The following is a 24,438-nucleotide window of genomic DNA, read 5'->3' on the forward strand; positions in this document are numbered from 1 at the left end:
CAGTGGGCTGAGCGAGGCCCCTCCACTCCATTCCTCCTGGGAGCCTTCTGGATTTGACACGGAAGTTCCTCTGGCTGCGTCTCCCTCACTCTGGGGCTTTCCAAGCTGGGAGAAGTTCTGAGCACTCTTTTGGGGCTTTGCTGAGCCCCTCAATTCCAAAGCCCGTTCGGTCCCACCCCCAGAGGGGGCGAGGCAGCTGGATTTGGCTGGGCAGGTCAGTCCAGGCAGCACGGGGCAGTTAGAAGCGATCCCGGACAGTAAGCAGCCCTTAGAAAAGCGGGAACAAACTCTTTTTTTTTTTTTTTTTTTTTGAGGAAGATTAGCCCTGAGCTAACATCTGCTGCCAATCCTCCTCTTTTTGCTGAGGAAGACTGGCCCTGAGCTAACATCCATGCCCATTTTCCTCTACTTTATATCTAGGATGCCTGCCACATCACGGCTTGCCAAGCGGTGCCATGTCCCCGCCGGGATCCGAACCGGCAAACCCCAGGCTGCGGAGAAGCGGAACGTGCGCACTTAACCACTGTGCCACCGGGCCGGCCCCAGAGCAAACCCTTTTATTTGCACCAGACCTCCCACTCATGTGACTGCTGTCAAGCTTCCTGCCAGCACAGACCAAGATCGGACACCAGAGCTCTGTTCTAATAGCTTTATTGCCCAGATGAGAAGTCAGCTTGAATACAGCCCGTGCCTGCGTGCCTGCAGCCCTTCCAGCCCGACAGTCAGTTCTGCATAGTGACCTCCTTTCAGTCCTGGGAGCAGCGAGGCCCGGCCCCTCCCACTTCCTCCCACTGCTTCCGGCCTGGGGGCATGGAAGGGATGGGGGTGATGTGGCCAGAGAAGGGTCCCCTGGAGAAGGGTGGGTGGAGGCCCCAGTGGGCGGGAAGGTCCTGAAGATGGGGTGCAGAGGGAAGGGGTGTCAGTGTGAAGATGAGGCTGCGTGCGCCTCCCTCCACATCTGAGGGTCCAGCGGGCGTGGGTGGTAAGAACTGAGACTGGCCTGGGCTGTGCTGGGCAGGGGAGGGGCTGCCTCGGCAGCCTGGGGACCCAGGGTTAGGGGCAGGCCATCCGCCCTCTGATTCGGCCACTGATAAATGGGAGTGTGGGCTGGAGGTGGTCATGAGGGCCTCCATCGAACAGGGAACTAGGGCCCGGGGGGGGTCAGACCACATCCTGACTTTGGGGTTCTCGGACTTGGGAGTTCCCCTCCTACCCCGAGGGGGAGGACATCGTTCCCCACAGCCTCAAAGGCAAGGCGCCTAGAGAAGCAGGTGGCTCCTTCCGTCTGCAACCCTGTCTGCGTGCCCCCTAGCGACCCCCGGAACTGGGGCTCCCCAGGCCTGTTCTGAGGGACACCAAGAAGCCCACCCTCCCACCCAAGGAGGAGAATCTCTGGGGTCCAGTGACCCACAGCCTTTTCCGCCCACCTGGGTCCTGCTTCCTGCTCCCCCCCACCTCCGGGCCTGCAGCTGCCCCTCCTGCGGGCTCCGAGATGTGGGCTCAGGGGTGTGGCCAGTTGACGGTGGACACTCAGCCGAGGAGGCAAGAACAGAGGTCTGTGGGGTGGGCTGTGGGCACAGGGGCGCGGTCCTACCTAGACTAACAACTCTGAGGTCTCCCGCTGGCGGTGGCCTCAGCTCCCAGGCAGGGGGAGCTCCTTCAAGGGCTGGGACCTCAGGCAGACCCCCACCCCAAAGGGAGCCCAGCGCCCAAGTTCGTCATTGGTGATGCGTGGCAGGGCTGAGAGGGAGGGGGAATCCTGGAGGTGGCCGAGGCTGCCGGGAAGGGAGCGGCGATGAGAAGCACAGGATCGAGCTGGTGTGGCGGGGCGCAGCCTCACTCCGAGTGGACCAGCGCCCCAGCCCCCTGCCCAAAGCCAAAGCCTTTGGGTCCGAAGTTCTTAGCATAGCATCCTGGGGGGAGAAGAGATGATGAGGACATGAGGCCACACCTCCCGCCCTCCCACTGCGGATGCACCAGCCCCTGCGCCTGGCCAGGCCTCTGGGGCAGCCTGGTCCCCCAGCACCCCTCACCTACACAGCACCCCCAACCCAACAGTGAGGAGCTCCCTGGCTCCACAGTGTACCCATTTCCCCTGCCACCAAAACGACACGAGCAGCATTATCCACTGGAAGAGCACCAGACTAGGAGTTAGGAGCCTGGTCCTGACCCATCCGACCCCAATTTGCCCTATGACCCCGGTGGCCCTATGACCCCTGCGGCCAAGTGGCTTCAGGGTCACACCAGATGCTCCGGACTCTACCCCAAGGCCAGAAATCGGTTTCCATTTAGCAAGGGCATAACCACCAGCCCCTTCCCCACCCCAGACACCCCGACCCTCCCATTCGAAGGGAAGCCACCCACCTTTGCAGTAAATCTCGCCATCCTTGTCGGCCAGGGTGGTCGACTCGAGGCCTTTGCCGCACTTGGCACAGCGGAAGCAGGACTTATGCCAGGACTGGGCAAGGAAGGAGATGGTTAATGCTGCCACCAGGGACCTGGGCATCCCTGCCCCCCAGCCCCGGCCCCCCTTGACGTGACCACGTGGAAGGGCTCGAGACACTTCTGAAGTCTGCTCAGCTGGTCCTGCGTGGGGCGGCACAGTGGAGGGAGTAGGCCAGGGACCACACACCGCCTCACACCGTGTGTCGCAACGGCTGGATGGTGAGCGGCACCAGCTGCACCACAAGGGGCAGGCTGGGGCCGGGGCCGGGGGTTGGGGGGGTGGTGGTCACCGCCAAGGCTGCCCCACAGGCACGCCCAGACAAGTCTTCTCCAGACCCATCCTCCCTGGGAGTCAGTGGCGTGGGCTTCAGACTGGTCCTGGCACGGTGCTTACAAGCTACACAGCCTCTGCCACTTCTTCACCTGGGAGACCTCGGCGTCTACCCTGCAGATGGACCTGACAACTAGGTATACCCCCGCATGGTGCCTGGCCACGCGGCAGACATTTGTTATTGGGGCTCTTCTGCAGCAGCCTTGCCTCTGAAGTTCCAGGACTGGCTGTCTTTGTGTGTGTGTGTGTGTGTGTGTGTGTGAGGAAGATCGGCCCTGAGCTAACATCTGTTGCCAATCCTCCTCTTTTTTTTCCTTGAGGAAGATTGTCGCTGAGCTAACACCTGTGCCCATCTTCCTCTATTTTACGTGGGATGCCACCATAGCATGGCTTGATGAGCGGTGCTAGGTCTGTGCCCAGGATCTGAGCCTGCGAACCCCGGGCTGCTGATGGAGAGCGCATGAGCTTAACCACTATGCCACCGGCCTGGCCCATGGACTGGCTGCCTTGTTTGCTCAGAGGCCATCACCTCTTGGGGGGGGGGAGGCAATATCTCCCTCACGAGGTGGTTGTGAGGACTCAGTGATTTGAGCAGTGTCACGTGCCCGGCACGGGGCGGGCAGAGTGGAGGCCCTGAGTCAAGGGGGTCAGTATCACTTGGAAGGAGGACCAATCCATGAAGTGCATTGAACTTGGCAGGAAGAGGCCCCAGCAGCGTGGATTCTCGGGGGGCCACAGAAGGCCCTTTGTGGTTCTAAGAGGAGCCTGGAGGCTAACAGCCCGTGGTGGAAGGAGCCGGCCGGGGCTGCGCGGTGATGGGGACCGGCACAGGCAGCAAGCCCTCCCCACAGCCAGCTCCCACCAGCACCGGCCCAGCAGGCCCAGGCTGCCCTGCAGACAGCTCTGCAGGGAGGCAGGGGGGCCGACAGAACAAGGCCTTTTAAGGGCAAAGAGACTCCCTCAGCGCAGCCACCCCGGTGCTGGGCTGGAGAATGAAAGGAAACCGGATCCCTGAGATTTCCTGGCGGCCAGACGGAGGCACGTGGCTCCTCCTCCCGTGCTGGAGGGGCAGCAGGGTCCACAGAGCTGAGAGCGGTCACCCAGCCTTTGCCTCCCGCTCTGCAGAGCAGGGGTCGCCACCCCAAGCTCTCCAGGCTGGAGAAGGGCTGAATCACCAGCAGACCCCCCACGCCCTATTGCCCAGCCCTCCCTCGAGACAGCACCCATCCCCTGCTCCTTCACACGGCACCTAAAGGTCCTCCGGCCCCTCCGTTTCTTTCTCGGCCAAGGTCAAAGAGAGGTGGGAACTTCTCCCAACCTTTTCTGCTTGAAGGCAAACGTCTCACCCCGACTCCTTGGTAGCACGGCCTTAACTCTAACTTAGAGCCTGGCTAGGTAACAAATACTGATTCTTAGCGACTTCTTATAATTTTCGCTTCTCACAGCAGAAAAAACACCAACTTAACAATCATTAATAATATCTCCTGTTTTCATATCATTTCCTCAATGGCAAGGATCTTCGTTCTGACCTCACGACAACCCCACAAAGTAAACAATACCAACAGCAGTAACATCAGCAGCGGATGCGCAGGGAGCACGCTGGGCTCTGTGCGCTCTCGCATCTTATCCTTAACTCGGCCTCTGAGACTGTCATTTGCTCCACTTTACAGACACACAACTGAGGCTTCGGAAAGTTAAATGATTTGCCCAAGGTCAAACACCTAGTAAACAGCAAAACTACACTGCAAACCAGGTGGTCTAGGGTCCCAGGACTAAATCGTCCCGCGAGGACCGTGGGTCAGCCGTGGGGGTGGGTTCAAAGGGGTTTAATAGCCCAAAATAGAGTGAACAGTAGGAAGAGCGACGGCGTGCGAGTAAGGGGGCCCCAGGCCGACTCCTCGCCAGCCACGTACTGGCTGGAGATCTGGGCAGACTGTGCAATGCTCTGAGTCTCAGCTTCATCCTCTGTAAAATGGGGTCACAGCACGGATCTCCACCCTGACTCTGAGGGTTGAACGGAGAGCCTGCTCTGCTCCAGACGTGGCCATGAGTTAGTTCCCCAGCCACTCCCCCGGGGCCGCCCCTCAAGGTCCACACTTGGCCTTAAAAGCCAAGATCCAAGTCCAGGAAAGCTGCCAGCGGGTTCTAGGCCCCGCTGTGCCATCGGCTTGCTGGGTGAGTTTGGCCAAGTGCCCTCCACCCTGGGCCGCCTGTGAAGACCCAGAAGCCCTCTCTGGCCATAGATCTTGAAGATGCCTCTTCTGAGACTCTCTGGCTGCCGGTCGGAGACAGTGCATCCCTGGGCCTCCTCCCCTGCAGCCTCCCTAAGGGCTGTGAGACTCACCGTGGGCCAGGGGCTCGCCACCCGACTCTTCCGGTCCTTCAGGGGCCACATGTGGGGCAGTTAGAAATAGTTACAGAAACCTCCCGGGAGGCTCTGCAGGCCCTGAGCTTGAGGTCTCCGCCCTGGGGGTCCGTGCACGGGTTTCTGGGAGTCCACATCCCATGACACAGAATGTGTGTAGACTCTCGGGTGCTTATTAACATTCTGGGGATCAACAAACCCTTTTGAAAATCTGGTGCAAGCTCTGGAACCTCTTCCCAGAAAGAGACACGTTCCCACAAAGCCACACAGAATGTTAGAATGTTAGGGGGCTTGTGGAGCCTCCGAAACCCATCCGTGCCTCCTTAGAGGTCTGTAGTCCCCAATCCTAAACGCGGACTGATCTTTGCAACTCCCTGTGAACAGCCCAAGGCGTTTAATCATCCGTCCCACGGATGGGGGGCCGTCACGCTCCTGAGTGATCCGGGCTCCCTGGAAACCAGGGGCACAGGGACAAGGGGGTGCTCCTTCACCCTGGGCTTTTGAAATGAAGGGAGGAGCAAGGGTCAGACCTACCACCTGCTGGAAGCCCCACTTGAGGAAGGCGTCTGCAGCCTGTCTCCCTCCCCTCCCCGCACCACGCCCCGCGGCCACCTTACCTTCCCAGCACCGATCACCTTCTCGGCAGCATAGACGGCCTGGGTGCATCGGGGGCAGCGCTCGGAGCCCCCGATCTTCTGGGCAAACTTGGAGGCGTTGGGGTTGGTGGTGGGCCTGTGGCCGGGGGCCCTGCATGGGGAAGGACATGCAGTGGGGTGACTCACACTGAGAAACATGGGTGGGTGCGCACTGTGTGGCCAGTGCGGGGCTAGGGGCTCCAGAGTCATCATCCATTGCACAGATGGACAAGCCAGGACTCAGCCCAATCTATTTTCTTTCTTTTTTTTTGGTGAGTAAGATTGGCCCTGAACTAACATCTGTTGCCAATCTTCCTCTTTTTGCTTGAGGAAGATTGTTGCTGAGCTAACATCTGTGTCAGTATTCCCCTATTTTACGTAGGATGCCGCCTCAGCGTGGCCTGAGGAGTGGTGCTAGGTCCACACCCGGGATCCGAACCTGCAAACCCTGGGTCACCAAAGCAGAGCGTGCGAACTTAACTGTAACACCACCAAGCCAGCCCCTCAGCCCAGGCTATTTTCCAGGGTATTTGAAACATCACACTTCCCTCAGCACCTAGTTAAATGCTGGACCTCATCACCCCTCCTTGGCTAAGGACCGCGCCCCCCACCCCCACCCCAGGCCCCCATTCCTGCAGCCCGTCTGTTACCAGATTCCTTCCAGGAGAAATCTGCTGACAAGTCATTCCCACTGGGGCAGCGGCCTCGGCTGCAATGTGGTAACTCATCCCTCATTTCCGTCAACGCCCCCCGCCCAGGGCCCAGGAGCTGGCCGGGCTGACCGCCAGCAGCACCGGTTACAGCAGGTCAGAAGTCAGTGGGTGCTGGGGACCTGGTGACCCCTGTAGCCTCTCCGAGGGGAGTGACTTCCCCCAGCAGAGGGAGAGATGCAGAGAGCGGGCTGGTATGGTGGCGCTGCCACTGAGCCCTGGTCCAGCGCAGACACTCGGGCTGCGGGAGCCCCAGCCAGTCACCGAGGCTGAGCTGGGTTTCTCATCGATGAAGAGAGGAGGCTGGACAAGCCATTCTCGGGGCTCCTCCCAGCTCCGACTCCTGTAAAAATCCAGCTGCACGCTCCGGACACAGGGGAGCCTGTTTGTCCCCGCTGGAGCCCGGCTCCTCCAACTGGCCTGACGCCGAGTGTGTGCTCCAAGGCCACCCTTGAAATCAGGGCTCTCTGAGCCTTCCTCTGCTCAACCCGAAGTGGTGGAAATGAGCCCGCCGGGGTTGGGGGGGCGGGAGGAGAGCGCTCAGGGACCGGGTTGGGGGGGCACTGTGCACTCACTCCTCCTGCTTGATGCCCAGCGACTCGCCCTTGTCGGTGCTCAGCGTGCCGGCGCCCTGTCCGTAGCCGTAGCCCTTGGGCCCGTACTTCTTGCCGTAGCAGGACTTGCAGTAGATTTCCTCACCGTGCACCGCCACGGTGGTGCTGTCCAGATTCTTCTTGCAGACCACTGCGGAGGGAAGTCAGTACGGGGAGTCAGAGCCGGGCCCGCGGCCGGCTCGCTGCAAGGTCCCTCCGGGCACTCTGCAAGCACGACCTCCTGATCTTTCAGGAGCAGCCCGGGAAGGGGGGTCAGGACGGCCAGAGAGCTGGGAGGAGCGAGGGAGGGGACCTGCGTGGCCCAGCTCTAGGAAGACTGGCCAGAACACCCCTCCTGGAGCCACTGGGAGCCAGCCTCGGTCCTCCACACCCTCGTGTCTCCCGAGGCTGCAGGGTACCCCAGGTTCATCAGAGGCAACAGCCTAGGCTGATCCCAAGCCTTGACTCTCCGCCCTTGACAAAGAGACCACGTGTCCCGGCAGAAAAGGAGAAAAGAAGGAAGGAAGGGGAAGGGCAGGGTGTTCCTGCCTCCAGCGACCGGATGGAGAAGGGACCATCTGAGGGTGCTGTGGGGCGGGGAAGCAGGTGAAGTGATGCCCCCAGAAGAAAAGAAAAGCCTAACATTGACGAAGTGTCCAGCATGGTGGGCTTTGAAGGGAGATACAGTCATGAGAACGAACCACAGCAACAGGACTGGCAGTTTCTAATCTCAGAAATCACTTTGCCACTGGAGGAAGTGAGGTCAGACGCTGGGAAGAATTTCCTGACTCCTAGGGTAGGAGAGACTGGAATGGGATGAGCTGGGAGGCCTGTGGCCTCATCTGTGCTGCTGTCTATCTCGGGGGGAGCTGTGCAGGCTCTCCACAGTAAGAAAGCCCTTGGGGCTGGCCCGGTGGCGCAGCGGTTAAGTTCGTGCACTCAGGTTCACCGGTTCAGATCCTGGGTGTAGACCTACGCACTGCATATGTCAAGCCATGCTGTGGCAGGTGTCCCAAGTAGAGGAAGATGGGCACAGATGTTAGCTCAAGGCCAATCTTCCTCAGCAAGAAAAGAAAGAAAGTCCCAGAGCCTGGGGTCATGAACAGTCAGACTGCCCAGAGTCAGACCCCAGCTCTCTCCCTCTCCCGCTGTGTGACCTGCGCAAGGAATTTCTCCTTTCTAGCCTCCGTGTCCTCATGCGTAAACGCAGATGGTGATGTCTCCCCAAAAAGGTGGCTGTGAGAACCGAGATGCTCTGTGAGAAGTACTGAGCACATGCCCTGCACACAGCAGAGTCATCCTAAATGCTGGCTACTCTCAGGTGGACGCCATGGTCAGCCCCATAGGAAGACGGGGAGGGGTGGGCAGGCCCAGGGCTCCAAAGATTGCAGGATTCCAAACCCCACCTGCCTCTCTCCAGAGACTCCACCTTGCCCTATTTCCTTCAGTCTGGTCCTATGATGCTCTCTTGGTTCCAGGATACTCCTTAAATCCTGGGACCCGGTGGCCCAAGTGGACCACATCCTCCCCCATGTCCTTCTGCAGATGGAACCCCAGGGAAACAGCTGGAGAAGGGCCGCCTCTCCCGCCCTCCGAGGAGGCTCTCGGCTCAGCTCCTCGAGCTGGCCATCCTCTTGCCTTTTAAGGGCCAGCTCCTCTCTCACCCGGAGCCCCAGGTTGGAGATTTCGGACTAAATAAGGACCCTCCTGTCCTGGCTGGAGGTCCCCACCTCATTCCAGCACTCTGGGCAGCCCAAACATGGGCCTTCCCTCGGCCTCCCCTGGGGCTTGGCTCCCGGGAAGGAGGGAGAGGGGGCAAGAGGCCAAGGGCTCGGACATTCCCTTCGAGGGTGGGAAGCCAGGAGCTGGCCAGGAATTGCTTCCCGTAAGACCCAAGTTGAACTGAGAATTCGCGGAGCAGAGGGAGGGCGGAAAGTGGACTCGAGAGCAGTGGGGGAGCAGAGGTCCCGTGACTGACCTCCGGCAGGAGACCCAGGAGCTCGGCCAGAGGGGACGCCAGGTCCCTGTGCCAGCACACTCCAGAGGGCCTCCCTGCTGCCACCTGGGCCCTGACCACCAGGTGCAACATCAGCAGCTCCCCGTTGGTGTCCGCCCGGCCCCCTCTGGGCCACCTTCCGCCCTACCCTGCCTCTGCCCCTCCACCTCCATCCAGGCGGGGCACTCAGCCCCTTGCGGGCTCCACCGAGACTCAGTGACGGGCGTTGTGAAGGAAGCCCTAAATAAACGCCTCCTAGACCATGTTAAGCCCAGAAAAAAAGTCCCAGTTATGGGTCAGTCATTGCATCTGTTGGGAAAAGCTCCTTCCAGATGGCGTCTGGTTCGGCGAGGCCTGTGTCGCCATTTGGAAATACCCGGAAAGGCAGCCCCAGCTCCTGACTTCCAGATGTGGTTGTTTTCCGCCAGCCCTTGGTCCCTTTTGGTGAGGCAGAGCGTGTGGGACCGGGAGGGTCAAACTGACAGTAAACGCAGCCTGCAGGGAGGGGCCGCTGGTGTCAGAGGGTGGGCTGGGCTTCTGGGAGCTTCCCCCGTGCTCTGCTCTCGGGTTCTGGGGAGCAGCCCCATTCCAGGGGGTCGGGCCTGACCAGCTCCGCTTTCCCACAGGGCCAGCTGCTCAGCCCGACCTGTCCCAGGAGGGAGGTGGCTGCAGCTCAGAGCCGGGCTCGTAGCCTCGGGGTAGGCCCCCCGACCGCAGCGCTGAGCTCTCCCGCCTGCTAATGGGAACTGGCTGCCCCTACTGAGGCCCCCCACTGTAATGCAGGCCCATCCACCCCTGTCCCGGGTCAAAGGCCACTCCCCTGACTCCATCTATTCCATCGTCCTGTCTCCTTTCCTCCTGGGTCCTGGACCCTCAGGAGAGGGAATGCAGGTGCCACGCTGAGTGGAACCCGGAGCCAAGGACCCGAATGGTCAGAGGAACTTCTTCTGGGGACTCAGGCCAGCCCTGCTCCCCAGCCTGACCTTCCACAGCTGCTTCTAATCCGCAACCCCCCACACCCTGGCCCGGGCTGCCCTCTGCTTCCAAAGCCGCCCCCTGCATTCCTGACTTCCCTCCGCCGCCTGACCGGCCGCCACTCCTCCACAAGCAGGACTGTGGGCAGGCGGCCTCTGGGCCCCAGCCGGCCACCTTTCACGGCGATTACGCAACCTTCGAGGGTGAAGAGCTGCCCGGACCCTCTTCCCAGCCAGGGCCAAGCCCTCTCGTTCCCTCGGAGAAAACAAACAGCTTGGAATTCTGAAGCGCAGGGAACTGCGGACAACGAGACGCTGCTGTTGGCGGCTTCCTCCTCGGGCGGCAGGCCAACGAGGCTCGGCCAGGGCTCGTTACACTCCGCACTCATGGGACGCAGCCCTCGGCTGTCACCTGGCCGGCCGGGCAGGGAGTGGGGCCCTGCAGCACGGTGCCAGGTGGCTTCCGGCTGGGCCCCCAGGGGCGCTTAGGATCAGGTGAGCACCCAGTGAGCAGGTGGCCTCTGGCCCACCTGGATCCTGCTTGGATCACAGGTCACGGGGAACAAAGCCACCACAGATCTCTCAACTTCGCTTCCTGTGATGCAGGACGGAGGGGACCCCGTTCCCTGGACCTCCCAGATGGGCTGGGACTTCAGCCCCCGGGGGCGTCTCCTTTGAGTCTCCCCAGCTTGCCTGTGGATGCCTCGGCGCCGTCTGCATGTGTGTGTGCGCGCGTGTGTCTGAGGCAGTGTCTTTCATTCACTGAACACCCACCATCGCTTTAAGCACTTTGTTTGTTTTCCAAGCACCTTTCATTTTAATTCTCACGACACCCCTGCGGAGGTGAGTGTTATCATCTCCCCCGGAATCGTGAGAAAACTTGAGCAGAGAGAAACTGAGTGACTTGCCGGTCACCACACAGACAACCAGCACTGAATTCAGACTCAGACCCTGCCCGCCGGGCTCTGAAACCTACAGCTTAAGTGGACTTTGCCCTGCCTCCCACTCTGCCGGCCTCAAGGAAAACGCCTCTTACCGCGGAGGCTTCTTCTCCTAACCCACACCCTCTGCTCTGATCACGATGAACTGAGTCATCTAGGAATCCAGGGCAGGCTCCCCAACTCGCCACTGCCTGGGCGCTCTGAAAACATCACTGGCCCAGGCACCCGCCAGCTCAGCATCCTGGAGTCAGGGTCCAGGGTCCCCCGACTCTCGGCTGCCTGGTGTCTGTTGCCTGGTTTCCGGCTCATCCAGGCTTGAGACTGGACAAGTCTTGCTCCGGGTTATAGGGAGTGGATGTCAAAGAGCTTGTCCTTCTTTTTCCTCTTATCCAGGCTGCTGGAGCAGGAAGGGGAAGTGAGAGGGGGAATGGCCGGCCAAGGAGTCGGGGAGGAAGGGACAGCCCGGCTCCTCCTCCAGACTCAGCTTCCCTATAAGGTTGCAGCCTCTGCTGCCTTTTTACGGAGACGATTCGGGTCCAAAGGCTGGTGAAACTTTGGGCTCAAAGTGTCTTCCTCTTAAACGATTGTGGCAGGGAGAGAAGTGGAGTGGAAAGTTTTCCTAACCAAGTCTTTAGAGCCTGGCTCTCAGCCCCGAGCGCCCGCCACCCCCACCAGCTCTGGCCAGTTCATCCCCTTAGAAAGCAGCTTCTGAGCAGAACAAAGAGGCCCAGAAGTCTTTCCCTCCCCAGCTGCTGCACTCCAGCCAAATGTCAAGCTGTTTACATCCCGTGGGACCAGTTCCCCCGAGGTTGGGGGGGGGGTTGTTGACAGGCCAGCCTGCGGGGGCAGACCCAGGTCCCCAGGGCTGCCGCGGGCCGGCGTACTCACTGCACAGGAAGCAGGACTTGTGGAAGCTGCTGCCTTCGCACTGGACCTCCTCGGCAAAGTAAACCGTCTTCTGGCACACCCCACATTTCTTGCCTCCTCCCCAGTTCGGCATCCTGAAACTGGACACAGAAACGGGAGTTAATTTTGCAGGGAGGTGGGAAACACTGATTGCCGGTGACGGAGACACCACAGGCAGCCCGCGGGCCCCGCATCCTCCTAAACTGCTCCTCGTGGAACCGACAGGCAGTCCCTGAGCAACTGCTGTGGTTCAGGCCTGCACTGGGTGTTCGAAAGGATGTAAATATGCTTCAGATACCGGCTCCAGGAAGGAGGCTGTCGTCGCAATAAAAATGAAACACCCACCACGGTAGGCATCAACACGGACGAATCCCACACAGATTAATCTGGAGCAAAAGAAGCAGAGATACTAGAATCCGTAAGACACAGATCATCTGTGTCAGGTTCACAAACGGACGAAATTCATACGGCCGAGGCCTGAACACACAGGAGGAACAGTTATAAAGAAAAACAAGGGGGTGGTTATCACAAACTATCACCTTAGGTTTGTTACCTCTGAGAGGGGGGGAAGGAACACGGTTGTGGGGGGCTGCTGGGGGCTGCGAAGGCACACGGAGCTGAGTTCCCAGGCTTTCGAGTCCATTAGACTCAGGCGGGGGCTCTACCAAAATCAGATTTACCGGCGCCACCCCAGACCCGATGAGTCATGACCTCCGAGGATGAGGTACAGGAATCTGGACTTTTAATAAGCATCCATAGCAGGCGGCCTGACACCAGCTTTGAGATGCTCTGGGCACTGGTTCCAAGCTGCGGTCCTGATGCAGACAGGTTTGGTCCCATCCTGACCCTGCCACTCGCTTGCTGCGTGTACCCTGGCAAGGCAGTGCGTCTTTTTAAACTTTGATTTCTGCATGAAAAAGCTACTTCAGGGGCCGGCCTGGGGCCACAGTGGTTAAGTTTGTGCGCTCCACTTCAGCGGCCCAGGGTTTGTGGGTTCGGATCCCAGACGCTGACGTACACATCGTTCATACAAAATAGAGGAGGATTGGCACAGATGTTAGCTCAGGGCCAATCTTCCTCACCAAAAAAAAAAAAAAAAAGCTACTTCATAGATTATTTCTGGGGATTAAATGAAACACAGCGTGTCATACGCAGCACAGGGCCTAGCCTACAATGAGCAGTCCATAATGATTCTTAATGCAGAAGCCCAACACCGCTGGAGAGCCGATGCTGCAGAGCTGGCCCTGATTCCCCAGAGAGCGGCACAGGAGGTGAATGCCATGGGGACTTGGAGAACAGGGAAAGCCCTCAGCTGATGGACCTGGTTCTCTCCTTCCACTCCAATCGGTCGCTCAGCAGGCATGTGACTCCATGCACAGAGGGAAGCGGTCCTGTGCCAGGTACAGGGGACGTGGGTACACGATGGGGCCAGGTGGCCCGGGACAGGGCAAGTAAAGGAGGATGCAGCGGGCTAGGGAATGAAGGGCAGGTACCGAGGGGTTTGTTGCCACAGGAGGCAAAGGGGCCTCAGGAGAAAGCTCACGGGGACACGTGTCATGGAAATGTTGAAAACGGGCGCATGGATCCAGAGCCCACCCCGCTGGCATCAGGGCTTCTGCCCACAGCTCGGGGGTCAGTGTCGGACAGAGGGAGCCCCGTCTCCACTGCTGGAGAGCTTCCCATCTAACGGTGGACACGGGCTTCAGCTCAAGAAGACGCTCCAGGCTCAGGGCCTTGAGGACAGAGCTGCTGGCTTAGGACATCGGGGACGCACGCTCTGACTGCCTGGTGGCACTTGGTGGCATTCACGATAGAGTCCCCACGGCCCACGCAGCACCGTTCAGTCAACAGCTGAGGAAGGAACAAAGGGCCCCCACGCTGAAAGCCACACCGGGGCATGCTGTCCACAGCCGTGCGTCTCTGCGGAGCCCCAGACCCCGTGGAAGCGCTCGGTGAACGTGTGCAGGCTGATACGCACATGGGGCTTAAGGTGGCCGGAGTGGTGCTGGGGATGTCGCCTGGAACAGCACGGAGACCTGGGTCTGTCGATCAGCAAGATACGTTTGCACCCCCTCTGCTCCGTCCTCCAGTATCCGAAGACCTGGGCTTCCCTCTGGTCCCACCCTGGTCCCTCTCTTTCCCAATCTCTCTGGTCCTGGTGCATCTACTGTCACCCCACGCCGAGGACTTCCACATACAGCTGGCCCTGACCCCCCCTCTGAGCCCAGTGTCCGGTTTCAGGTGAGCATCTCCACCTGGATGGTCCAGAAGGACCTCAGTCTCAACACGAGTGACCTGAACGCATGACCTTCTTTCTGGAACCTGTTTTTTCCTGACTTTTCCATTTTTGCTCGTGGTACCACAATCATTCTCTGCCAAACCCTAGAATGACACGAGCCCCCTCCTTAGCTGCCCCGGCTCCGCTCCCCTTTACTTACTCATCCCCAAATCGTGGGCCGTGCTCTCCTCGTCCACCCTCTTTCCAGCACCCTAACCCAGCCTAACCCCCTCTTGCCTTCCCCCGCCGAGCCCACACCAGCCTCTCAAAGAGGACACGAGGCTGCATTCGCCTTTTTCTTGGTAACGACCCCGATTTCAGCCATGGCACGTGCGTGGACCTAAGCTGATTAGCCCCGGTTATGGGCGCAGGGGTGGGCCGGCTGCCCACGCCAGGCCAGTGAGATAGAAGAATGGAGTTCTAGGGAGTCTGGGGAAGAAAAACCCCGATCTTCCGAAAGAACTTCCTGGAGGCAAGCCCATTGCCCCCTGAGCGAAGCGAGGCGAGCAGCAGACTCTGGGGGCGTTGTCCCGAGGGGGCCAGGCAGTTCCAGGACAAAGCTGACAGCAGGGAAGACAGAGCTGAGAGTCTGTGATGACATCACTGAGCCACCATTCAGCCAAACCTCCGGCTCATCTCTCTCTGAATTTTCCGGTCAAACAAACCAACAAATTCGCTTTACTGTTGAAGCCAGTTACTCTACAAGCGAAGGCATCCCCAGGGAGGCAACAGTTCCGGCCACACTGCTTCTGGAATCTCCTCCCTGATCCACCCCCCAGCGCTGCCAGATCTTTGTCGAGGGTTCTGCTCCAAAACCATCAGCAACCTCTGCTGCCTGAGAACAGGCAGACCCTAACCTGGAGACGCTCCAGCCCCGCCTCCGCCAACGTTCCCAGCTCCTCTCCTGCGTCTGCACCTCACGTAATCAGGGCTGGTGAATTAAGTGCTCTGTTCCGCCTCAGAGCCCAGGGCAGGACCCGGCACGCAGCAAGGGCTCGGGCAGCGCCTGTGCACAGGGCTGGGAGGCTGTGCCGGGGGAGGGCTGGAGCTGGGCCCGGGGCCGTGGGCCGCTGCATCCCCAGGCTCACGCACACATTGACACACCCGCAGGTAGGATTTCTCTAGCCGCACATGACTCTGCCTTCCTCAGAGAATAACCCACGGGCCTGAGCTGCCAGGTCCGTAGGGCCAGGGCCAGCCCCCACCACCGCCCTCCGTTCCTTCAGCCCTGAAGACTCCAGGGGCTGGCCGCCTTGTTGAGCAGGAGCTCAGGGCTGCAAAACCATCTACGTGGAGGACGGTTCGAGAAAAATAGCGACAGTATGTGGCCGTCTGCCTAGCCATCAACCGTTTCCCCTCCTTGTTACAGACCCCGATTGTCTTCAGGCAGCCACCCCTCTACAGAGGGCCTCACGGAGGTGCTCCCAGCCCCAGCTCTGGGGGCAGAGCCTGGTCCCTTGGGCCCCCATGGCGATCCCACTCCTCTGCGGGGGCTGCTTCAAGGACCAGCCGTGGGATGAGAGGGGAGCTCTGCTGGGGAAGATCCGGAAAATGTGCTCGTTCATATGGAGCCACACAGGTTCTCTTCTGCCTCTGAGGAGGTGACCAAAGGTGACCCCCAGAACTCCTGCAGCCAAGGCACCCCCCCTGACGGACCGCTGTTGGCTGCATGCCTACTATGTGCCAGACAGCCATCCCATTTCGTCCCCACAGTAAGGTGGGGGAAAATGCCCACTTTGAAGACAAGGAAACAAGGCTCAGAGAGGTTAGGCAACTTTCCAGCAGTGGCTGGGCTGCAAGAGACAGATGGGGACTCCAGTGCAGGTCCAGCCCTTGAAGCCTCAGCCACCCTGACCGCCATCCCGCCACCCCCACCACATTTAAGCGTGCCTGCACCTGCTGGACATCCCGGACCCCGAGGCTCGGCCCTCTCCTCCCTTCCCCACCCCCGAACCAGCAGGGGACATGCTCCACGCCCCTAGGAATACCCCTCAGGGAGGAACGGCCTGCACCCCATGGTTGGGAGCCAGCTCCAAGTAGTGTTTTGTTCCCGGACACAAAGGCCCTTCTCCGGCTGGGGGAGACCCGCAGCCCCACAGAGGCCTCCCTTGTCCTCCCTGGCTCCGTGTCAGGGGCCCACATCCAGCAGGGCCCCAGGGAAGCAGGAACACGGGCGGAGGATGGGTGAAACCCAAGGGCGTGCCAGTGAGGAGAACCAGTCCGGGATGCCTCTCGGCTGGGCCTTTGTCTGAGCTGGGCCATTGGGTTGGGGGTCGCCCTTCAGGGCCCAGTGAAGGGACAAGGGCTCGAGCACCTTGGGGTGAAAAGCAATGACCGTGTCCAGGCAGCCCCTGTGGATGGGCTCCCCTCCACTCTGCCCAGAGCACCCTCAGTCTCAGCTGGGGGGAGCCAGGCCACCTCCTTCCCCCACGGGGCAGGGAGCGCTCTTCACTCCTCCTCCCCTGCCTGCAGCGGCTTCTTCAAGCAACAGCCAAATCCCATAGTCTGTCTGCCTGTCTGCCAGGAGGCTGAATTGCCTTAAAAGGAAACCTGGTTCCCCGAGTTTCTGGAGTGTCCGGGGAGACACCTGGCTCCCTGCCTTCTCAGTTCTGGGGGACAGAGGGCCTGTGGGGACAGACGAGGAGGAGGGAAGCACCCCAGGCCCGCACCCAGGCCGTGCAGTCCAGCAGAGAAGGAATGGGGTCTGGATTCATCCCTCCCTCGCTGGAACATCCCAGGTGAGTTACTGTCCTCTCTGGGCTTCGATCTGCCTGTCTCGAAACTGGACCATCCACTGAATCCCTGAAGTCATTGTCTGAGGACGAGATGAGAACGTATGGGAGTGAGGGCACAGCGCCAGCCTCCTGTACGTCCTCGTTCCTCTGATGACCTCCAGCGGGGCCGGCCCAGGCCAGCTTCAACCAGATGTGGGGCCAGACGTCCACTTTCCTTCCCAGCTAGTCCACATCTGGAGGGAGCCAGGCTTGAGAAGCAACACGCCAAATAAGGACCAGGAATTCCTGACTTATCCGTCAGCCCAGCGAGCGTGTCTGGGACAAGTGACTTTTCCTTCTTTGGGGCTGGGCTCCTGCCGGCTACCTGGGAGGCAAGCAGAGACTGGTCTGGATCCCGAGCTCTCTGGCAGCTGCTCCAGGTGATCAGAAGCACTGCTGCCCTCCGTAATCTCATCGTCCACGTGCTGGGTATTTGCGTGGGTCCCCTTCAGAGACACATTCCCATTGGGAACGGCCGCCTGTTCTGGTTTGTCCAACTTCGCTGTGTTGATCATCTCAGCAGAGAAAAGGGCTGGAACTTTCTGCTGCATGGCTGGAAAAATCTGGTCAGCTATTGACCTGAGAGGTCAGGATCCTCAGGGCTGGGTGGACACTAGAAGCCAAGGATTGGCCTCTTCTGGTAAGCCACCGGCTCGAGTCTGCCGCCCACACCTTCCTCTCTGGTCGTCCCATTAAGAGCTGTAGCCAGATCCTCAGTCTCAAGAGGAGAGATTCAAGATGGCGGCTCACAGAGCAGCGGAGAAAGGAGCTGAGCCAGAGCACAGACTGTCATGCTCACAGAGCTCATGTAGGCTGGGATGGCGTAATGGGATCGGTGTGGTGTTTCAAGTCTAAGGACCCACCTTAGCGATGTACAGTGCTTAACGGCTGGCCACCAGCGCCTCAAGGAGCACCTCCTCTCATCAACCATTGATGTGACAAACCATTCCCTGCCTTTGTTTCTCCAGTGGGAAAACCCCAGCTCTTCCTTTCCAAAACCTCCTGTGCCCTCGGGCCAGAGAGTGACTTCTGGGCGGGGGCCTCGACCCGCCCGCTTGGCCCGATGGAGACCTGTCAGGTGTTTGCTGGTTGGAAACACGCAGCTCCCATCACCTGAGCTCCGCGGCATCTGGCCAGGGACACGGGGGAGCTGTCATCCTTTCCAAGCCTGCAGCTCAGCCTCTTCCCCACACCCCCACGGCAGGAGAGCAGCCAAGGAGAGAGAGGGAGGGAGGGGCCCTGCTGGCCAGAATTCAGAGCCCATGGCTTGGAGGTGACACTTGAAGGCCCAGGAAACATGAGAGGAACGGTCACTGGCAGGCGGACCGATGACCAATATGGAGATGCCAACTCGCACTCGGCCTCACGTGTCCCCCGACGACTTCTTCGGAACCCCGCACACGACTCGCTTCTCTAAGATGCTAACCAGCCCCACAGCTGCCATCACTCTGGGCTCTCGGTACCCCAGGCCCTGACCGTCGTTCCAGCTCTCTCTCTCTGTGGTGTGAGCTGCTCTTTTCAAATGCCCGTCTGTGGCCCCCGGGGATTGTGAGCTGACCTGGGGGCCTTGTCTTCCTTCCCTGCTGTCCCTAACGCCCTGCAGGGCACGGCTCTCCCGCCAGAGCTCAGAGATGTGAACGTCAACCAAGGTAGAAATGGGGGTCTAGGACTTCTGGGAAGTCTTCCAGAACAATATATTACACGGAGTCCACTGTTACAGGGTCTCTCAGACTCATCAAGAGATCAGGTTTCTTCGCTTTCATCTGGAATGATGTCAGCTCACAGCAGTGACAAGGGGTTGTCCCATGTGGAAAGTTCTGAATGACTTTCCTCTGATGAATTTTTAAAAGAAACGAGCGCTCAGACCTTATAAAAACAGGTCGTTTTGCAGCTCACATCTCAGGGACCCCACCCCCGGCCACCCCGCCATAAAGGATGCCGGCACGGGGGAGACAGGGCCAGCTGCCTGATGGGGCCGAGCCTGAGCTAACGCCAACCTTCTCTTTCTTCCTCCCCCGTCACGGCCGGAGTCAGACGCTGCCTTCTGGCCCTCGGGAAGCTGAGTCTGGAAATGCTAGACGCCTCGTATTTACGCACTTTACCATACATGGGAATTACTCGGTGCTGACGTCAGACAAATTCCTGGGCAGCTGTGCAGTCGGATGGTCACGTCATCCCAAGAGAAATTCCTGACAACTGGAAACCGCGGGGAAGCCGCCTGTCAGCAGCCAGGGCCCCCTCCCCTTCCCCTCCACCCGCGCATCTACTGTGCGTGCGTGCATGTGTGTGTGTGTCTTTTCCTCAAGCAAGCTCTTTTCCAGGCTTCATTTCTTTCCTGCAAACCTGGCCCCAAAACTCAAACACCATCAGACCTGGGGAAGGCAGATCCCCTGGGTCTGGAGGCCAACTTCCAGGGGGGGGCCCCCTCCTCCCTGGCCATGCGGCAGAGAGCACACCTGGAGGTCTGAGTTCTAACCCTGACTCCGTCCACGTTCATACTGGCAGAGCCATATGGTCCTCAGACGGATTATAAGCGGCTGGCAAGTAGCCTGTGAAGCTTCCTGAATGGCAGGCTCTTCCTTAGTGAGCCGATCTAGAAACAGGAAATGTAAGGGAGTGGAGAAAAATAGTAACACGGTGACCAGGCGTGAGGGCTGGAAGGAGTTCACCTGGTTTGGATGGCAGCTCAATACTGAGCGAGTTACTACGAGCTCTGAGCCTCAGTTTCTTCATCTGTAAAATGGGGGGCATCCACACGTACCTCATAGATGGTCCACGATAATACACGTGAAGGATTTAGGCCAGTCCCCAGCACCGGCAAGCGTAGATATCTGTTTACTATGCTCTCAAGGAAAGGCCAACTCCAAGACTTGCCAGGACGCCCAAGCAATGGCAAATGGTTAACTTGGAAGAAAAGATCCTTTTATTCTCACTAGCGCCTCTCGGATCTCAAAATGTTTAATGCCTGACTCTTCAGTAATTAAGGAAGCCAACTTTTCACCATAAGTCAGGCTTACCTGAAGTTAACACTTCAGCAGCCGTGGCAGAACCAGAGGCACTCACAACTAGAATACACAACTGTGTACTGGGGGGCTTTGGGGAGAAGAAGAAGAGGAAAAACAAAAAAGAAGATTGGCAACAGACGTTAGCTCAGGCGCCAGTCTTTAAAAATAAAAACAACAAACTTTAGCAGCCCATCAAAAAAGCCCTCCCCATTTGCTGTCCCCACCAGGAGACCCACAGTGAATAAAACGCTGCCTTTTGCCCTCACCTGGCCCACAATGCTACTCATGGGGGAAAACTGGCCAGTAACCACCTGCAAGGTTTATGAGTGTCCAGGAGGCCAGCTCAGCGAAAAGCCCCTTCCTGCCCTTTCATTCAGCAAACATTTACTGAGCCCCACCCAAGAGTCAACAGGCACTCCCGGTGCAATTCTGGCCCACTGAGGACGTTGGCCCCAGAGGCCGACGTTGGCAATGAGAACAGAAAACACCCGGGCCAGGAAGGATGGTGTGAGGGCAGCCCAGGGGCAAGGCTGCAGCCCTCCTGTCCTCACGTTTGTCAGCAGCCCGTGCTGGGCGGGTGGGCCTGCTCTGCAGTTTCTCTCCTGCATCTCCCCAGACCCCCTACCCAGGGCAGTGCCCCCACCCCCCACACCACGCCCTCTGCAGACAAACTTCCTTCCCTGTCCGACTGTCCCTCGCCCCAGACATCCTCCCTGAGCCAGGTCCCCGGGAGCCTGCGAGCCATGTAAGGCTCGATCCAGCTAGGAGGGGCAGCTGAGGGCTGGGGACAGTCTCTCTGCAAGAGGTGGCCCTGGGCTCCCGAGTGGCAGCCCAGCTGGAGAATCAGGAGGGTGCCGTCGCTCGAGAGCAGGTGAAGCTCAGCACCCAGGTCCCCAAATCCCACGTGGGAGAGATGCCCACTCTGCGCTAAGCCGACAGAGAGAGAGAGGCGCCCGGCACCGCAGCCTCCTTGCTTCTAGGGGGCGGGGGAGGAGGGGAGAGGACCAGGGGGTCAACGGTAACGGAGCCCCACCGTATTCCAGGTCTGTGAAGCACGTTCCCAGAGTGAGTGCCGTCCCCAAAGGGCACTGAGCAGTCCAGTCAGCCGTCCCAGTTCACCCGTGGCTTAAGCAGCAAATCCAACTGTCAGGACTCAGTCCGCCTTCCTGACAACTGCTCACCAAGATCCCAGGCTGCCTCCTGGAAATGCCCTTTCCATCAGAGCCGGGCGGACTTCCTCAGTGCCACTGTGACGGGACCCCAGTGCAGAGCCCTCTCGGTGGGGGGGGCGGGGGGGGGCGGGGGGGGCGGGGGGCCCACACATCCACTCACCCTCAGGAGCAGGGCTGCATGGCTGCAGCCCAGGCCTCGGGGGAAGGGCCTGACCGATTGCTCCCGGTTGGACCGGGGCCTGAGGAGTTTCCAGCAGCACAGGGACCAGGAGCTGCAGACCCCGCTCAGGCCTGTGAGAGTCAGTAACAACACCGGCCGCAGAGTGGCCTTTTGGGGGACATATGGCCACTTGCTTTGAATGTGCTCCATACCGGCCTTTTTCTTGCTCTCCAGCCTTCAAGGGCGGAGGCTACAAAATCCTCGCTGTGGGGTCTTTCAGGCTTCCTAATCGTCCCCTCCTAGCCCGGAAACTTGGTGCAGGGGGAAGTGAAACGTCGCAGCTTCCACCTCGCTCTCCCGCCACACCTGCGCTCCAGCACTGATGCCTCAGGCCCGCGAGAAGCCAGATGTCCCCGCCCCCCGCGGGCACGTGTTCCCGGAGCAGGAGGGTGAGGGCGGGGTGGCACGGATGCCCTCATCCCCCCGCCGTACAATGAGCGTCAGTGGCGCGCAGAATCGCCGATTGTTTTGCGGCCAGACCTGCCAGCGGCGCAGGGAGCGGGGCGCCGGGTCGGGGCACGCGGGGGCTTCTGCGTCCGGAAGCCCCGGGCGGCGAGGGGCCCAGCGCCTCCTGGAAAGAGCAGCGCCGCCCCGGGTACCCGCGGCCACCGCTCCAGCTCCCCGGCCGCCACCGGCCCCCCGGCCGCGCCACTTTCCCTTCCAACTTTCCTCGCGGTCGCCCAGCCTGGGGGCGCTCGGTGCGTGCAGCGCGCGGGCGGGGACCGCGCGACCCCCGGGCGCACTCGCTCACCTGGCGGCTGGGTCACCGGGCGGAGGGCTCAGCTGGCGTCTGGGTCACCAGGCGGGCGGGCAGCGCTCTCCAGGCGGCGGTTGGGTGCGCCCGGCCTGCGCGCCGTTTTGTTCCGCTCCGGGAGGCGTGTCCCGGCCACGCCAACCAGAGGGCTTTGCACACTGCACCACCAAGCTGATGTCACGGCGCGAAGCCGGGGGCGGCCCCCCAAGACCCGCGGTGGCCCGCTGGCGCGGGCAGGAGACGCTAACCCAGGCGTCCCCGCGGACCCGCTGTGCGCCATTGTGTGCGCCCGCTATGTGTGACCACTCTGCCCCCACTGCGTTCTGCCTCTGTGTGACCACTGTGCACCCCCGCGGACCCACTGCGCTGTTGTGTGCGGCCTCTTGAGTGACCTACTGTGTGCCCACTGTGCGTTCCCGTGGACCCACTGTGCAACCACTGTGTGCTCATTGTGTTCTGCCGCTGTGTGACTACTGTATGCCCACTGTGCCCCCATGGACCCACTGTGCGCTGGCCATGTGTGACACTGTGTGTGCCCGCTGTGCACCACCATGGCAGAAACATCTGGCACGTGCCCACAACCTCTCAGGGTTTCCCTTCAGCCAGATGGGAGGCTGGAGATGTGACCTGGGAGATCAGACCCGAGAAAAACTTGTGCCCCAAGAGAAAGGGGGGTGTTACATTTGTGCCTCCTGGTGGCAAGGTGTAAGGGACACGTTTGGGCTCCAGAGCAAGACAGACCGGAGCTCTGATCCTGCCCCTTCCTCCTAGCCGCTGGTCCCTTGGCCTAGACACTTAGCCCCTCTAGGCCTCAGGTGCTGCATCTGTGAAAGGGGTACGACCTACGATCTGCAGGATGTGGTGAGGGGATGTGGCCGTGTGGGCCTCCAGCAGTGGCCCTCCACATGGAGCTGGATAAATGTCAGCTCCCTCCCCCAACAGCTTTGTCCCCTCAGCGTTCCCCAGCCTTCCTTGCATCCACAGGAGAACGCCCCACTCCACCCCCCAAAAACAGCAGCCCTAAAAAGTGGATGCCTCAGCTGGGGCTTTTCTCGGGACCTCCAACCTCAGCACGACAGACACAGGCCCCTCACAGCTGCCCTGGGGCAGTTACCCCCTGGCTGTGCCACCCCACCCGGTCCCCAGCCCCTCCCGAGCGCCTGCTGCAGGCATTTCAGAGGGCAGAGAGGGTCGCAGCCTGCAGAGCAGCTGCCTGGCAGGGGAGACCCCCACCTCTTTCCTGCACGCAGAGACAGCCCAGAAACCCAGCGCCCCCAGGGACAAAGAGCTCAGGCAATGGAGGAAGGGACTGTTTCTTCCTGGCTCCGGCCCCGCCCCCAGCAGGAGCACCGCCCTGTGTTTGGGGCTGTGGGTTTGGGTTTGCAGGAACCTGAGGAGTGTCAGAGACTGGCGTTCCCAGGAACGGGGAGCGGAACGAAGAAGTGAGAGCCTCGGGGAGACGGAACCGTATCTTCCAGTATGTACAGTTTTGTGGGTTGTCGACTGCATTTCCAAGACCAAAGGGTTTTATTCTCCACGGTGCAATTGCAAGGTTTTTACTGAGTGCAGGCCGAGTGGGATACGAACCATGCTCAGATCCCGGGCTCTCGTTGCACTGTGACTGTGTGCGTTCTGTGGGTGTGTCTGTGTGTAACGTCCTCCTGGATCCTTGGCATCTGGAGCGCTCTCTGAGAAGGAATTACTGCAGCCTCCCTCTGTCCGTGGCAGATAACTGGGGACAGGTCCTGGAGGGTTTGCCGGTCACCCCTCATCCCACGTCACACATAGATGCAGCTGCCACCTCTTCCAGCCTGGACAGGTGTCAAGGGCTCAGGCCCCCACAGGCTGGATCAGCTCTCTTCTGGGAACAAAGTCAAGAATTTTATAATCCAGAAAATGAAGTCTTTGTCTAGGTGTTTCTTGCCTTTTACCATAAGAAAGCTCTGTCCTTCGGCCAGGCCCTTCACATGAAGAGGGCCCTCCGAGCCTGGGACGTGTGCAAGTATCAAGCAGTGTTTCTAGATTGAACTGTCCTCCTCCGACCCAACCAAGATGTAGGAGGGGAAAGCAGGAGAATTCCCGGTCCTTCCTGCACTGAGCAAGCAATAGATCAACAGGTACACTGAATTCCAGAGCCACGCTGAGTGTCAGAGACCATGTGCTTGCTGCCCAAAGGTGGCGACCCCCTGGGATTGTCCCCTCTCCCTTCAGTTCTCAGCGTCCTGGAGAGCTGAGCCGTGGAGTCTTGCCCAAGATTTTACAAAAGGGCAAACGCCTGCACTTCCTTCTTTGGTCTGGATTTGTCCCCTCAGAAGTGGTGGGGCTGTTGATGGATGTCC

At 59.9% G+C, this 24,438-nt stretch overlaps 1 protein-coding gene across 3 annotated transcripts; it reads right to left on the bottom strand.

Annotated features, from left to right (window-relative positions):
* Positions 1 to 635: 635 nt before the first annotated feature.
* Positions 636 to 22,507, bottom strand: CSRP1 (cysteine and glycine rich protein 1). 3 transcript variants are annotated; one of them, XM_001494682.5, is made up of 6 exons: positions 22,097 to 22,507; positions 11,879 to 11,997; positions 7,062 to 7,230; positions 5,759 to 5,888; positions 2,365 to 2,458; positions 636 to 1,913 (listed from the first exon to the last, which is right to left on the bottom strand). In XM_001494682.5, the coding sequence occupies exons 2-6, from the start codon at positions 11,988 to 11,990 to the stop codon at positions 1,837 to 1,839; spliced, it is 582 nt and encodes a 193-aa protein (XP_001494732.1). In that variant the 5' UTR covers positions 11,991 to 11,997; positions 22,097 to 22,507; the 3' UTR covers positions 636 to 1,836. The 3 variants fall into 3 exon arrangements, with proteins under 3 accessions (XP_001494732.1, XP_070111969.1, XP_070111970.1); XM_070255868.1 differs by lacking the exon at positions 22,097 to 22,507 and adding an exon at positions 18,946 to 19,018; XM_070255869.1 differs by lacking the exon at positions 22,097 to 22,507 and adding an exon at positions 16,844 to 17,146.
* Between the last annotated feature and the right edge of the window lie 1,931 nt (positions 22,508 to 24,438).

This window comes from Equus caballus, chromosome 30, assembly GCF_041296265.1.
Source record: "Equus caballus isolate H_3958 breed thoroughbred chromosome 30, TB-T2T, whole genome shotgun sequence".
NCBI lineage: Eukaryota > Metazoa > Chordata > Mammalia > Perissodactyla > Equidae > Equus > Equus caballus.